The 16575-nt window shown below is 37.0% G+C and overlaps 1 protein-coding gene across 1 annotated transcript in view; it reads left to right on the top strand.

The window, feature by feature from the left end:
• LOC123867893 (disintegrin and metalloproteinase domain-containing protein 10) overlaps nucleotides 1-16575 on the top strand; it is a 68134-nt gene that overhangs the window by 39539 nt on the left and 12020 nt on the right. Inside the window, exons 4-5 of the mRNA XM_045910205.1 lie at nucleotides 3929-4120; nucleotides 15142-15310. Of these exons, the coding sequence (XP_045766161.1) occupies nucleotides 3929-4120; nucleotides 15142-15310 (361 nt within the window). The remainder of the gene's footprint in view (nucleotides 1-3928; nucleotides 4121-15141; nucleotides 15311-16575) is intronic.

The raw sequence follows: 16575 nt of genomic DNA, 5'->3' as shown, positions 1-16575 counted from the left end.
AATGACATATATTTGCCCTTGGTAGGGAGGGATGCAAAGGAAGGTCACTCAGTTGTCCAACCAAAAATTTATATCAGCCTACGTCACGGTTGATTTTCAACCATGGTGCTCTATGTTGGTGGTTGGTTCCGATCGTGTATTCGGCCTATAACACAAACACAAGTCGAGATAATTTATCTTAAAACTAGATGATATCCGCGTGGATTTAGGTTTTTTTAGATAACTCGCCTATTACGTACCATGGCTTTGAAAATTTAATATTGTGTGTTTCGTTTATTGGAATGGCAGATTTTTCGCAGTCCCTAGTCATGATTCTGGGTCAACAGGAAGTATCCTATAGGTTTTCTTGACAGACGGACTGACAGACAGACAGACACGACGGACAGAGAGACAGACAGACAACAAAGTGAGCCTATAATGGTTTCCTTTACCTTTTGAGGTAGGCAAGGAACCCTAAAAAATCACGATTCACAACTTTTCTCATAATAAGATCTGTCAACTTTAATCTTAATTATTGAATTAAATAGTGCCCTAAGTTTGTGCCGAATTGTACTCAGTATATATAGGTTTTATCTGAAGTAGTTCTACGTAACACGTAAAAATATGAAAGTAAAAAAAATTACTTACACAAATGGCTCCTAACCATATTAAGATGGATTCACTAAGGCTATAGATAGATATATGAGGTGAGTAAGGTAGGCCGGTATTTATAATTACCTCCTGTCTTTGATTGAACGACGAAGTATACCGGACTCGAAACAGTTATAAACGTGAACTTGACATTATTATAGAACATACGATACTTTTAAATACGATTTTACATTGAATGTATCGATCATAGAGTTTCATAAATCAGGGCGTCAAAAAAGCGCCCTTGATTAATTATCTTCATCGTCATCATTTCAACCCATTCAACCCATCGCCGGCGCTCTACTGAGCATGGATCTCTCTGAATGATTGAATCTAAAAAGGGTATAGTCCAACCACACTGGCCAAGTGCGGGTTGGCAAACACAATTATACAAATATGTAAATGAACATAGATAATCGTATTATTATTAAGCTGATTCCTAGATCCATGGCTAAGCATATTAAATGCACGTATATCAAGCACCAATTCACTGAATGACAAAAGGCACCTCACTTGTTCATCAATCGAGTTGAAGCCGTTTTACGGAACATTCCTACCTCTAGTATACCTATACCTCTCTGCGATTTTATCGGTAACGTGGGATTTTGCTTTAATAAAGTAAGCTCGATGTTAAGATTATTAAGTACTTTTGATATCGCTATTGGCAAAAGAAAAAATATGAAGAAAGTCTTAACTTAATTTCATTGTACTTTCTCGCGTAGCTTCCGAGTTCCGTAGGATTTTTTATTACACAGACCGACTTTCGCATTTACAATATCAGTATAGCTACTGCTTGCAACGCCATCTTTTAGATTAATAAATCCCGGGAAGTTAAAATCTGTTGAGGCACAAAACAGTTACAAATCAATAGATACATTACATATCACATTTTACAATATTACTACTGACTCAAACAAAAAATCTGAATATTGTCATAGAACTTATGATACTAATTCCCGTTTTTCTTGGTATCAGTAAACTAACCAGCTAACCCTTTAAAACTTATACACTAGTAGACTGAAACAAGTAGTAACTACACCACAATGTAACTCGATGAGGGTTGACTCAAATACAATTAGTTTGCAACAAATTACAGTGCTCGATTACCCCGACAACCCGTACTATAACGCAGTAAAGAGGGTAGGAACTATTTTGATTATAAACATTATTGCAACCCTTCTCATATTGTACTTACTCATATCCGGTCATTTTAGCTTAGGCTAAAAAAGGCACATAATTGTATTAAGTCGAACTGAACAAGTGTCTGAAGCAGACCTTAAATTTTCTTGAAAGATAACTCAGTAAAATAATTAAAATTATTAGATGATACCCGCGACTTAGTCCATGTGGATTTAACTTTTGAAAAATCCCGTGGAAACTCCTTGATTTTCCAGGATAAAAAGTAGGCTATGTCTGGCCGTGAAGTCTGGCAGACAGACAGACAGACACATAGCCATTCATTAAAGTGATAGTATAGTTCGATTTTGTATTTTTTTGTCATTTAAATAACAATTTATTGATTGGACATAAAAACTTTAAAATATTTGAATTCAACCATAATCTCAATTCATAATCGAGACATCCACACTGTCGTTAATAAGATTTATGCGAACATTACCTCTGCAGCATCAGCATTGAAATGTTGGAATTGAAAGTTCACATAATGTTGTATTTTCATGAAAACGACGCGGACGTGTGCGAAGTTCTACCAGAATTGGTTCACAAGAAGTGATTTAATAATCCGTTGCACTATTTGTATTGCAAAGTGTATTGTCTTTTCTTATATTTTATTACCAAAATGTGTACGAGAGTATCCCCCATGAGTTTACTCAAAATATATCTGAACGAAAAGTGGCGCAGTCGAGGCACGAGCTGCTTAATAAAGTAACAGCCAGACCGCACTTGACCTGTTTTATTTAGCTGCAATGGAAATAATAGGCAGAACGTTGTTTTATGGATTGCGGTCATTGTCGCCTATTTAGCGATTCGTGTGTATTTTATGTAGCTAGGTGAGCCGTCGTAGTCCCACCAAATTAGGTCAAAATCACTCTATTAAGAGGGGTCTCTCCGACACTCGTTCCATACAATCCTAGTTTTTCTTTCATGTGACTCTACTAACTATACTACAACCGGTCAAACTCAATGAAATGTACGTTCTAAGGACTAAATCTCCGTTAAAATATTCAGTTTCAAGTTACATGGTCTCAAGAATTGAAATACAAATCTTTAAACCCGTGTAACTTGAAAACTAACTATTATTTTATCGGAAATCTGGCAAACCACATACGCTTCCACAAAAATACATCGTGTTTGGTTAATATTCAAATGAGAGCCAAACTACGTTTGTATGGAGCCAGTGACGAAGAGACCGCCGATAATTATTATTATTATGGTTGAACGGAAACGTAGCTTAGATACTTGTCTTTCTTTACTCACTTCTTAATTTTCTCGTACATTTGTATTAAAAACTAGATAGCACTTGAATCTCCTGTCAAGAGTCAGATGTCTAAAAGCAAATGAATAGTCGTGGTAAAATGACACAAAAACTAATTTATTTAAGCATTTAAACCCTACAAATCCTCACAAAATTTGTCTCAAAAAGATCTGGGTTTAAATTCATTTATCTTTTACTGCAGCTGTGGCTCCAATATAAATTAGGACTTCAATCACTTGGATCTGAAACCTAAAAGGTCTGCGTCGTACCCGATCTCGTTCGATTGCTGTAGTTTATACCTACCCACTCGACTATGACGCGATGAAATAGGGAGTCCATTTTCAGCCAAGTGAGCGGAAGAGGCATGAAATGGGAATTTGTAGAGAGCGAACGGTAGCCTGTGCCCAGTCGTGGTACAGGATGTGTTTAAATTACAGATCTGGCTTTAAAGCTCAGTCTGAAATAAATTCTTGTATTTTCTTGTCACCAAATGAACCGCGTTCAACAGATTATTTGGGCAGCCTTTACCTAGTTGTGATTAGCTAAATTACAGATCTGACTATCTCAGCTTGGAATAAATTCTTGTAGTTTTTGTTACCGCCTTCAACAGTTTTTGGGTGGCCTTTGACCATATTTGCTGTTAACTGTCATATGTCATGTGAAAAGTACGGTTTAGGTTTACTTACCGTACTAAATGATACTTTCAAAACTTACGCATTATATTTTCTTATTACCAAACAAACCGCATTTAACAGTTCTTTCGGGCGGATTCGGCCCAGTCGTAGTAGGACAGTTGTGATTAAATTACTACCTGATTTGATAGCTCAAATTCTGAAATAAACTCATGTGTTTTCCTTTTATCAGATGAACCGCAGTCAACAGTTTTCGGCTCGGTGACGGACGGTGTGTTCGAGGGGAAGATTGTGCTGAACGACGGCGCTTACTATGTGGAGCACGCGCGGCGCTACTTCCCGCCGAACGGGACGCGCACACGTGTGCACTCCGTCATCTACCGCGAGGGTGACGTCGTGGACCCCTACGCGCATAGAAGACACGGTAAGTCAGAAATATCATGTCGAACAAGTTCTACCAATCCATTGTAGCAAAACAGGTAATGCCAAGGACAGATCTAGCGAAAAATCGCCCAAGAATATTCTCTTTGGTGTTTTCTCTGTATAGACTATAGATTATTTATGGTGTTGTTTCCTAAGTCCTAATACTTCCTTGCGACACATTTTAAGTGATTTTGTACGCGTTTTTTTTACTCGCTTATTTCTGTTCGATTTGTTCCTGCACTTGGACTGCATTTAACAAAACTCAAGAATTTTCTGCTGTTGTAATAAAAATATACTTACCTCACTATGATTTGCGAATCGTTTCATTAAAATGAAGGGTGACAGTAAAGTAACAAGTAAATAACGTTATTTGTCTCAGTCGCCAGTCGTCTTCCTACAGAAATTAGTCGCGGCACTAACCTCGTTAAAACAGGTAACGTATGGTTGCGATGTGCAACAAGATTAACAGTAGAAATTCGAAACTAGATCCAGTACGTAGATGGCGCCCAGAGACAGTTCTGTGCAAGTTTCGCCACAGCAGCGCACAGCAAATGAATTGCAACGTGAGGTGACGTGAGGCCGTTCAACAAAGTTTAATCTCATTGCCTCGGTTCTGTCGTCTGATTGCCACGCCGCTTGCATCGGAAAATTCGCTATAATTTATTACGAGGCATTTGAACGCTTTATTGGTCCACCAGTCATGTCATAAATTCATTCGACCGGCCATCGTTTAATTTGTTGAGTTGTGCCCCAATCAATGCCGGGATGCCTTTCGTGTGTTTTATATTTTAAATTTGCTGCTGCCCGCAATTTTGCTCTCGTTTCGTAAAATATTTTGGACATGAGATTTAAAAAAAGATAGGAATGGAATGGGCCAATTAGCGGCTGAATTTAATAATAATCAATCTATCACGCCATGTCTATCAAAATTATATGGTGTTTGAGACAAATAACATTGTTATTAAGAAATTCATCGATAGATTGTTATAGATAGATTGATTTACGGATCAAATTATCAATCCTATCTGTAATCTGTCATGTTCCTGAAACCTTATGATTTGTCAAAAATTTACATGGTGTTTTTATACAAATAACAATGTTGCCAAGTACCTTATCATCAGATTACAGATAGAATTATTATTGATTTCGGCCGGTAATAATCAATCTATCTGTACCTAATAGGAAATTAATATTTTGGCCGTAAGTGATTTGTCTAAAACTTACGCTTCACCTAAAGTTTGTTGTGTCTCTTCAATGTAAGGACATACCAAAGACCTGACATTACAATGCAGCGTGAAAATGTTATTTGTTCACGAATCGTACTTGTTCTACCTTGGGGTTGCTTCAAGATAACTTTGTTCGCAGACACTATTTTACACAGCACTCGCTTCGGCAACGAACAATTGTTGTCGCGCGCATTTCACAAATTGGAACGCTAAAATATATATTTCGATTTAACTTACGTTCGAGTCACCAAGCGTAGTTTCGAGTTAATAAAGTGGAGATCTATTAGCGCAGATTACGATGATTGTGATTCTTTTATCCAAACAGAGATACTTATCTGACAAAATAATGGTGACTGTAATATTATGGAAAACTAACTAATACCTGCGTATTCGTCCACGAGGATTTATGTTTTCTTTGATTTCCCGGGATGAAATGTAGTCTAGCCTGTGTCACTCTCCAGGTCTTTAACTATAACCATGAAAAGATCACGGCGATCCGTTGCTCCGTTGCGACCTGATTACAAACCAAACCAAGTAGTGATACCGAAAATCCAGTACTTTACTTCATCACAGATAATAATCGTCCGTAATTCAGTAACCACCCAATGACGCCACAAAATTGAAAACAACCTAGCCTTAAATTAAAACAAGTCCAAAAACACTGATTTCCAGCATTCAAAAAGTCTTACATAGGACGATAGAATTGCTTGAAGATAACTTTGTTTGGAAATTGCTGGAGGTATTTTGCACGTCACCCGTTCTGGGAACAATAAATTGTCATTCACAGTTCGCTCGCATTCCTCAGATTGGAACGCTAAAATGTATTTCGATTCAGTTTACGTTACTGTCATCAAACCGGTCCAATTCCGTGTTACATAATACATATTCATCGGTTCGTAGGCCGCGCTGAAATGGTAATTTCACGTCAACAACATCGCTCCACGCTGTCACTGTTTGCATTTTTTGTCAACTTTACAGGCAGTGTTGTGATTGGTGTCTACTGCCTACTATAAAAGTCTGTCTGTTGGATGCAAAGATATAAATTGGATATATGTACATTTTAGTTATTTGTGGCGACCCAGTTGTTTGATATACGGTTTCCTTGTATTGAAACTTTATCTTTTATTATTACAACAGATGCTAACGTCGTCCTCCTCGTCAGCTTGAAACATGGCATTAATAGACTTTTGAGTTTCGACATTGTACTTTCCATAAGTCAGCTTACCTACATTAACATGTCACTGTTTGACAAAATTGAACATTATTTATGAAAGCGTAACTGAACAGTTTTTATCTGATGCGCGATGTTTCATTTTACTACTATTCAAAAATTTACGATGTACCCACTTTAATATTTTACGTTATTACTTTCTAAAAAGAACGTTATAGAATAGCAGAATAAGCAAATAATCCTGAGTGCTTCAATTATAATACGATATTAAATTAATGGAATAAAGCAATCTTCATTACGTGAGTTTATATTTATGAGCATAAACTGTAAACCGGCTGTACAGAGATTAATACCTATTATTGTAATATTAATCTGATGGATTAGTAATAATAATTTTATGGGTCGATTACCCAAAGTTGGTTGTGTTAGATTTGAGAACGCTCTTTGTTTAATTGTGGTGAACTTTGGTGTTAGATTTATTCTTAGGTTTTGCCGGGAAATACAGAAATGTGCGAAAAAGTTAATAGGTAAAAAAGTTAAAAGGTAACCAAAGTCCATGAAATTTTGCAGACATATTCTAGAAACTAATATCTGTGTCTGTGGTGTTTTAGATTTTTCTAAAAATATGTAGTTTTAAAATTACAGGGGCTCCAAGATTTGTATGAAAATTTTAAGACCGCGTAACTTTGAAACCGAATATTTTAACAGAAATCTGGAAAACCACAGACATAGATATTAGTTTTTTAGAATATGTCTGCAAAATTTCATGGACTTAGGTTGCTTAATATTCAAATGAAATTGGAACTACGATTGTATGAAACGAGTGGAAACGAGTGACGGAGAGAGCCCTCTTAAGCTTGAAACTCTGGACAAGAATGTTCCTGTCAGTAAAAAATTGATTTAAACGAAAAAGACCATAAGTACACGTAAATAGATACCTATTGAGCCAACAGGAAGGGTCGTGTTTAGCATTTGTTTTCATTACGACTTATTGGACATTTGTATTGGGGTGCGCCCTTTTATTTCTTGTCTATTGAACCTCCATTTGAATATGAAAGACTGGCTTTACTGAATAGCACTGAAAAGCAATACAGACTGTAATAAAGTACATACCTATACGTAGGATTTATTTGTTTCATTGTTAAAGATGAATTCATTCAAACAATATCATCATACGCTTAAATGAACGAACATAAGTGACCTGAACTGGAAATTTTAATGAATAACTAGATAAAACCCGTGACTTCGTCCGCATGGATGTAGCCTTTTTTGAATCCAGTGGAAACTCTTGGATTTGCCGGACCAAAAGTAGCCTATGTCCTTCCCCGGGATGCAAGCTATGCCTGTACCTTGCCTCAAAATCGGTTAAACGGATGGACCGTGAAAAGCTAGCAGACAGACAGACACACTTTGGCATTTATCATATTAGTATGGATTATACCCATAATACTACTAGTAGATTTTATAATAAAGAAGAGACCTCTCGTCGCGTGCAACGACGCAACGCTTTTAATGTGACATGTCATTTCAAATACATATATGGAAAACGACGCAGCGTCGACGCTGCGACGACGCAACGCAACGTACAAATGAGGCAAAGCCCTTAAAGTTAACAAAGAATGCCTACCAACTTTATTATTCTGTGTGCATAGCCCGAAATCAAGGAGAAAAATAATTAAACACTTAACGACTCCATATTCCGCTGTAAAATGCATGCAAAATATTAAATTTAATCCAATATAATCTTCGAATGTGTGCTTCAAAAAATTTATGTAAATTTTTTGCCGCTATAAAAATCCTTAAAGCTCTTCTTTTGAAGAGGAGCGTAGTTAAAATGAATAAGTAGAAAAATGTCGCGTTGGAATGTAACGTAAGTATATTACTACTAGCTGACGCCCGCGACTTCGTCCGCGTGGATTTAGGTTTTTCGAAATCCCGTGGGAACTCTTTGGTTTTCCGGGATAAAAAGTAGCCTATGTGCTAATCCAGGATATTATCTATCTCCATTCCGAATTTCAGCCAAATCCGTCCAGTAGTTTTTGCGTGAAGGAGTAACAAACATACACACACACACATACAAACTTTCGCCTTTATAATATTAGTGTGATTATTATTTAAATAGAAATACAGTTTCATTTCGCATCTAAATATTTCTATTTGGTGTAACAAACCCCCAATTGGGTTCGACCGTACATTTAATATGAAACAATATTTGAAATTAATCAAAAGGTCAGATTTAAATATTTGTCGATTGAAAAATTGGCCCTTTACCCACTTGTAGTTCGCTAAGGTGCTGAAAATCCTTTCTTAGGGGAGTCTACTTAGTTAGATAGGTAAACCTCCATACAAAAATCTCAATTTTCTAAACGCAGTGCAGCAGTACAATAAAAATAACGTTGATAATAACAGTAAACTATAAATAATACAACAGTTATAAGCGAAAAATATTTCGTCGTAAACAAAGAATAGGTAATCCGCAAACCACAACAAATTTTGCTCGACTTACCTGGATATTATACTTAGATATCTTATTTCCTACGTGTACCTATATTCCGCATACTTATGTATGTATTTAACGATAAGTTTCGAGTCTCGAGTAATGCTTTAAAAAATTTTAGAACACAGAAAATCAAAAATTCAATACTTATAAGAAACACAAAACAAAAATAACAAAACTTATAAGCCACATTTGTGGATTGATTTATTATATGAATTGTGTTTTTTATGATCTTAGAAAGCTATGTAAAAACAAGATACTTATTAAAGGAATCTTTGGAAAAGTTATAATAATAAAAATTTTAAGTCCAGTTCAATGAATAATCATGCTAAAAGGTTATGGTTTTATTATAACCTTATTTCTCTATTACAAACGAACGAAGCCGCAGAACGGTCATGAAACAACAAGGCGTAGGGAGATTTATAATTAAAAACCGCTGAATAGGCGTAGTATTTTTTTTTAGCCTATGTAGTGTTAGAGCGGCCACACACGGACAACTTACTTCAAGCTGCGGTTGCATAGCCAACTGTGATCATTCTTTCATTGTCACACACGAGAACGCTTGAGCTATGACCATTCGCCACTGCGGTCGAGCTTTCGAGCAGTTATAAGGCATACACTGACTGCATTCGGCTTCTCGAGCTGTTGACTGCTCTGGTGCAGTTAGTGTTGCCAGACATCCGGATTTAGCCGGACATGTCTGGCTATCTATGGTATATACTATATCGGGACAAAATGTATGTGTCCGGCCTGTTCGGCTTTTGCTAGGCTTTTAGTCAATGTAACGCATCTCATGAATCGCTTGCAGAACGAGCGAAGCCAGAGCGAATATGCTGACCCACGGCTGAGGAAAAAACATACCATGCCTAGCTTTAAAACCCGACTTTAAATAACGTTCTGCTTTCAGGGCAAAATGTCCGACTTTTGTATTTTAGGGCCTGACAAGACAATCTAAAGCGCAACTCCCTCTCCTAGTGGATAAAGTTGAATTACTTTGCAACTGCTCGATCGGGCCGTTTGGTTGATGTTCAACTATCAACTGCTCAAGTTGCCCGTGTATGTCCGCTCTTAGTGCACATTGGCACTCCGCATCCGGCGAGATGCATTTTAACGAAGCTCTCATACGCGACCGTCAGATAACAGGAAATTACCGGCAGCGGGGGCATCTCCCGGCGTAGCTGTCCCCATTCAAATACCACGGTTAAGGACTATGAGGGCATCATTAGTGCTCTTATGCGATTTTTAATTTACAATAGAATTATGGCTGAGTTTGCCCTTTCAGTGGCCCCCACCTTCAGTTGCAACGTTAGGGATGTCCTAACCGTGTTTATTCAAGTTTTACTTGAACTTATAGAACTGTTTAAGTAAATTAATGAATATGAATAATCATGTTCATTAATAAATTAACTGCCTTAGGTCAAATAAATCTAATACCTCACTTACATTAAAATCTAAAACATGTATTTCTACATGAAGAAAGTAGATAATATGTATGGTTGTGTTAGGTATGTTTATGTTTTTAGGTATGTTTGTAGGTATGGTGACAGTAGCTGTGTACGAAACTTGTAAAATACTCGTATTGTTTTATTTAGCTTGGTCTTCTATCTGTTATCGCAAGAGACAGGTAACGTAATATGTCTAGATGATAGTTAGTTTTTGTCTGAGTTTGTTGGAAACACAACATGTTTGTTGGTGTAAACATGCCGTTACGTTAGTACCACTGTATTTTTCCTTGATTGTCTTCCATAACAAATATGTAAGTAGATAATATAGTCAAATATCAGAGAGTTTCGAGTTTAGTCATGCATTGTTGTTCAGGGATTTTAACAATTTTGATTGACTCATGGGCTCGTCAAAAATGAAATTCACCTCTTGTTCCGTTAAATATTCGCCGGCTCAGTCAAAAGTTGGTGGCGCATATGTTTGATATTTGCGAACGGGCGCGGCGTCGAAACTCTAACAACTTCCCTCATTTGCAGTCGTCCATAGCCCCCGGCTTTTGCTTTTGTGTGTTTGTTTGCTCTCTTTAAATATTTTTTGCGCTGCGGGATTACAAAGGACCTTGCAATGGCAAAAACCTATTGATAACCTCTTACGCATTCTGCGTTTTCTTTTCGAAGTTTACATTTGAAAATTACACATAAGATAAGTTTGGTCGGGCGGTATAGATTTTTAACATCCCAGGGGAACTCTTAAATTTTCCGGGATAAAAAGTAGCCTATGTCCGTCCCCGGGATGCAAGCTATCTCTACCAAGTTTGATCGAAATCGGTTAGAGTTTAGACTTTAGACGGACGGGCCTTGAAAAGCTAGCAGACAGACAGACACTTTCGCATTTATAATATTAGTACTATGGATAGAGATATTTTTAATATTACAAGCGTGTAGTTTTATAATTTTACATTTTACCGTTACAAAGAGCACAAAAGCTTAATACAGGTATAAATAAAGCAGCAGCATGTATTCCCTAACGGAGCTTTTTATTACCATCTCTCATTAACTCCGACACAGCTGTACCACATTCGAGATTATTTATCTACCCTCCTCTCTATCCTTCATTCAATTTGACCTTTGCTTGCTTTTAATATAATTAATTGCTTTCCGTGCTATTTCAGTAAATAAATCCTTTTAACCTGAGACGAGGAATGTGAGATAGAATTAATTTGTTAGTAAATTGCACATTTTATGGTTTCTGACCATCGTAAAACATGGGTAATCAGTAAAACAGGATTAACACCTTCTATGCTTAAAAGGAGAAATTGACAAACTAACATATTTACTTTCAACGTTGAGGTCAAACCACTGGGTCTATAACTTTATATTTCGTTTATTATATGTAGGTTTTCAGTATAAGTACCTCAACTAACAAAGGATTAACAGGACTTAAATCCTAGCGAAGCCGGAGCAGGTCAACTAGGTAATGAATTAAATAAACTGGAAAATTCTTATTCGCGGCATAATGTAAGGACGTTTCACTAGAAATCACGCTTTTGTCAGAACTATTCAATTTAACATCTGATAACCCTATCCTAGATCTATCGTAAAACGGATTGATTTATGCAGGCTTCGTTCTATTACAGAACTTCCGTTAAACATCGTTTAAGCAGCGTGTTCCTTATTAGGTTAGTCGTTAATCATGACAGGAAACTAGACGATAAAATAGATGTCGTTTCTTTGCAATAAGCTCTTTTGTTAGAACTTTGCAGAGTCTTTAGAGAAAATCTTTAATGGAAATATTCTTAGTATGTGATAAAATGATAAAAACATTTCTTTATCTACGTCTTTCTTTAGATCATAAAATGTATATATGCCGCTTTCTAAGTACAAGATAACATTTAGTACTTTAATCCAGACTATAAATAAATATTCCACTAATGAGCTACGATTACCGAGTAAGAGTTTTGTAACTCATTTTTCGGTAAGCTTAGATACTAAAAGCTTGTAAAAGTTGCTTGTGGTCTGGAAGCAAAGTATTCATCGTAAAATATTCTCTTCTATCATCTTATAGAGATTGCTGTTGCTTCGTTAGAGCTATTGTTTTATCTACAATGCAATAATCAGAACATGAACAATAGAAAGCTTTTACCAACACCAAAGATGAACAAAAAATGATTTAAATGCTCCTTCAAGCCTCCCCTTGGCCTGCACCGTCGCGACGGCGCTTGTGGAGCGGCTGTCGATCGCTTAAAGGCCTCAACAGACACAAAGCGCAACGGTAACTGCACGGTGACCAACTTTGCACTGAACGGACGCTTGTCAGACAGCTTAGTATGAAATCAAAATCAAAATTTATTTATTTTTCATGTAGGACAATTAGTCTCTCTCATACTACGTCCGTGATTCTACCACTGTACCGGTTTGGAAATCGGAATACAGATTCTACTGAGAAACAAATTATGGAAAAAAAATTGGTTGTCTGTAAAGTCGGTTTACTGACGATAGTTGAACGTGACAACAAAGGCCGATTGTGCTTCTTTGTCGCTCGATCCGCGCTCTCGCTTGCACTTCAAGCCTTACATGGAACGCCTCAGAGCGAGGTAACGCCGCATGAGTCATGTTTTTTCGTGCGTGCAGCCGGCTCTATCGAATTATAAGACGTTGTCACGTCAAAAGCTTTTCCATCTCACCAACGTTGTTAGAATTAGAGCATCGAAATTCAAAATACAATAACGTCAAAGTAAAATGGACTTAATGGGTTAATGACAAAAATTCAGGCCACGAATTTTAATTTTGTAATTTTTCCGCTTGGAGCACTGACTAGATGCATAGAGAAACTTGAGCTTTAAAACAAAGTACTTTAGGTTCCATTTAACATTAACGCTCTGGAGTGTTTCGACGCTCGAATTCTATCAACGCTGGTGAAATGTAAAATCTCATACTAAGAACACAGGATTGCGGAGTGTGGACCGTTATGTGCTCTACACAAGTAAACATATTCCCTTGTATTACAACTTCTAGGTGTTGAACGCCATTCCGTCACGCGTTATGTATGTCCGATCCTTAAATATCCAAGTCCAAGTTTCCCTTTGGCTGATACTGTCGCGACGGCGACGCGGCTGACGATCGCTTAGTTTTATTTTTCCTTTCCCGGGCAGCGCTAACTTGAACCGCAAACTTGGATTTGTCATGAATAATTTAAAACATTCTCTTGCATTATGCGAAATATTACAACCTGCCAGATCGATTGCAGTGAAATACGGGCGTATTGATTCTGTTACCCGGTTTCGGTATTTGCAAATATTTTACCAACACACAGCCCTTTCAATACAATTCAAATTTAAAACTGGGGACGATTCGGTTGGTATTTTATTCCTATGTAATATTTGCCTTCGCTAAAAATAAACTTTGTTTTTGTGGCGGGATGTGACACTGAAATGTTAGACTTTGGTATGAAGCAAAGTGATGATAGACTTGTTAATTAAATTTGCTAATAACATAAACAATAACACTTCATCCACGTAGATATGATTTCTTAAAAATTCCTTGGGAAGGAACTCTTTGATATTCCGGAATAAAAAGTAGCCTATGTCACTCGCGAGGTTAACCATGTACCCTACCTATATGCATGCAAAAAATCACGTCAATCCGTTACGCTTGCTTTGAAGAACAAACCAACAAACAAACAACATATTTTCGCATTTATAATAATATAAATAGTGTAATAGTGATATGTAGTTAAATAATACATCCTAAAATTTAGGATATTTTGCTTAGGTCAAATATTTTTACCCAAATGAAATTAAAACTGACTACCATATTATAAGACGCTATGTCTCTGTACAGTCTAGACTAGATGATAGTTTTGTAAAGTATCTTCGGATTTTGGCAAATGCAGAATGGCTTACATTTCCGAAATATATCGTGTCGTTTAGATCGCAACTACAATGTGTAAAATCAACTAGTAGTACTATGTTTTACATTTTAACGTTCCTACATACCTTCTCAGAGCAGAATGTATTTAGTTTGGTGATTCATGTTTTGTTTTTATTTTAAACTAACATGCCTTTTAACCCACTACAGAACAAGGATTTCTTTGCTGAGCAGTGGGCACTGCAGCCATCTATTTTATTTGTCGGCTATCATCGTCAAAATCTACCTACACACTGGGAAATCTTTTAAATAGAGAGCCTTGTTGAATATTTTTTACTATAATTTTTCAATTTAAAAACCTTATTCAGTCATAGTTAAAAGTAACAGAGTTTAGTTGCAAAAACAACAAGCCTTAGCACAACGTCGACCGACGCCGAAGAGAAAACTATGGTTAACGTCGACACATACATGAACCTTAACTACCACGAACGTGTTTGGCTGGCCTTTACAAGGGCAGCTTGAACCGCTTCAGCAGTCGAGACTGTTCCGGGCGGTCAGCAGTGCGTAAAATTTCATCGTGCGGTCAAGCAGTTACCAGGCATACGCTGACTTCTTCAGCAGTCGACTGCTCTCGCGCAGTTACCCACTCCGCCCGCATGCCACCTCCAAGTCGCGCGTGCCTTCCGCCCGCGACTGATCTAGCAGTTGAAACCGACTGCTGCAGCAAGCTTGATCAATAACTGCTTGAGCGGTCTGTGTGTGTGTTTTTTATTTGTTTTATTTGATGATGTATGGCTAATTCTAGTATTTTAATTTCAGGTCACGTTGGAGGGTGCGGTGTCACAGACGAGGTTGTACAATGGATGGAGCGCATACAGAACTCGGGTGTGGATGACGACCCTCCCGTGTCTGCCACTCCCACGCACACGTACCAGTCGCCGGCGCCCAACTCGCAGCATCCTAACAGCTTGAGGGATGATTCGTCCAGGTAGACTTTTTTCCTATCCCAGCCTAGTTGTTGACTTACAGACGTGGTGTGGACGGAGCGCATATAGAACTCTGGTATGGACGACATCCTCGTTACGCGTACTTGCATATTCGTAGTGGTAGGGTCCAGTTTAAGAAATTCATTCTAGTATCAACTAATTTGTGAGAATAGTCAATACTAGAATTAATTTCTTAAACTGGACCCTTTCAAGTAAAGATTTTTATATAAACCTGTGAGGATGATACTGCCATTGTGGCAATTAAAATACCATAAGCCTACGTTGTCGTATTAGTTTACGAATTGCGAAAAACCAAATTAAATTTGAATTTCGCGGGCAGGCCCGTCTCATGCCCCTTAATCAAAACTAATAATGGATTTGTTCTAGTTTGATCGTTACTAATTGATTGCTAGATTGATTGCTGTTTTTAGATTTTATTACCAAAACACCAATGCCATGCTCGTAATAAAACCTCTTACCTCCTCTCCTCCACAGTTTAAAATAATAATAATTTATCTTGCTTGTATGGGAAATTGTTATCTTGTTTGTGGTTACAGTGAAAAATCCCAGTGATAACATTTTATTGTTATAAATTATAATACTATTATCTACGTACGTATTATGCGCGTGACTTGTGGAAAATATACATTTTATAATTCGAATTAAAGGTTAACCTATAGTTAAAGGAAACTATTATGGTTCTATGAATGTAATTGCTATAATTGTAACCAAGGAGATGATTGAGTACTGATAAGGAAAACCATTAGATAATTTGTTATTTAGGTGACTCACCGGATATACTTACATTGAAATAAAAAATCACACAAGGAAAAACTCCACCTTTAATAGGCAACGATATACTATACTAGCGACCGCTCGCCGCTTCGCTCGCCTAAACTATGAATCCTCTTTATTGCCTATCCCATGGTAATTTCAAAATATCGGCCCCTAATTCCAAAGGGAACCTTTGTGTAAAATTTTAGCTTCTAGGATCAAGGATTTAAGCTGGATGTTGTTTTCAGTTAGTGAGTAAGCCTGGAACTTCAAAATATTGAAGTGCAAAAAAAGTTTGTATGAGACCTATAAAAATGAATTTTTTTATTCATAAAATCCTTATCTGATAAAAAAACGAATAGGCAAGCTATCTACACAGAACATAGAAAATAATATATGTTCCTAGCCTCTAGGTTCTCTTGACTATAGAAAGTTGGTATTTCTTAATAATTTGTTTTTTCTTATTAAATCATAAATGAAATTAATCTCTATG

Source organism: Maniola jurtina, chromosome 8, assembly GCF_905333055.1.
Source record: "Maniola jurtina chromosome 8, ilManJurt1.1, whole genome shotgun sequence".
NCBI lineage: Eukaryota > Metazoa > Arthropoda > Insecta > Lepidoptera > Nymphalidae > Maniola > Maniola jurtina.
This window is presented reverse-complemented; position numbering and strand designations above follow the sequence as displayed.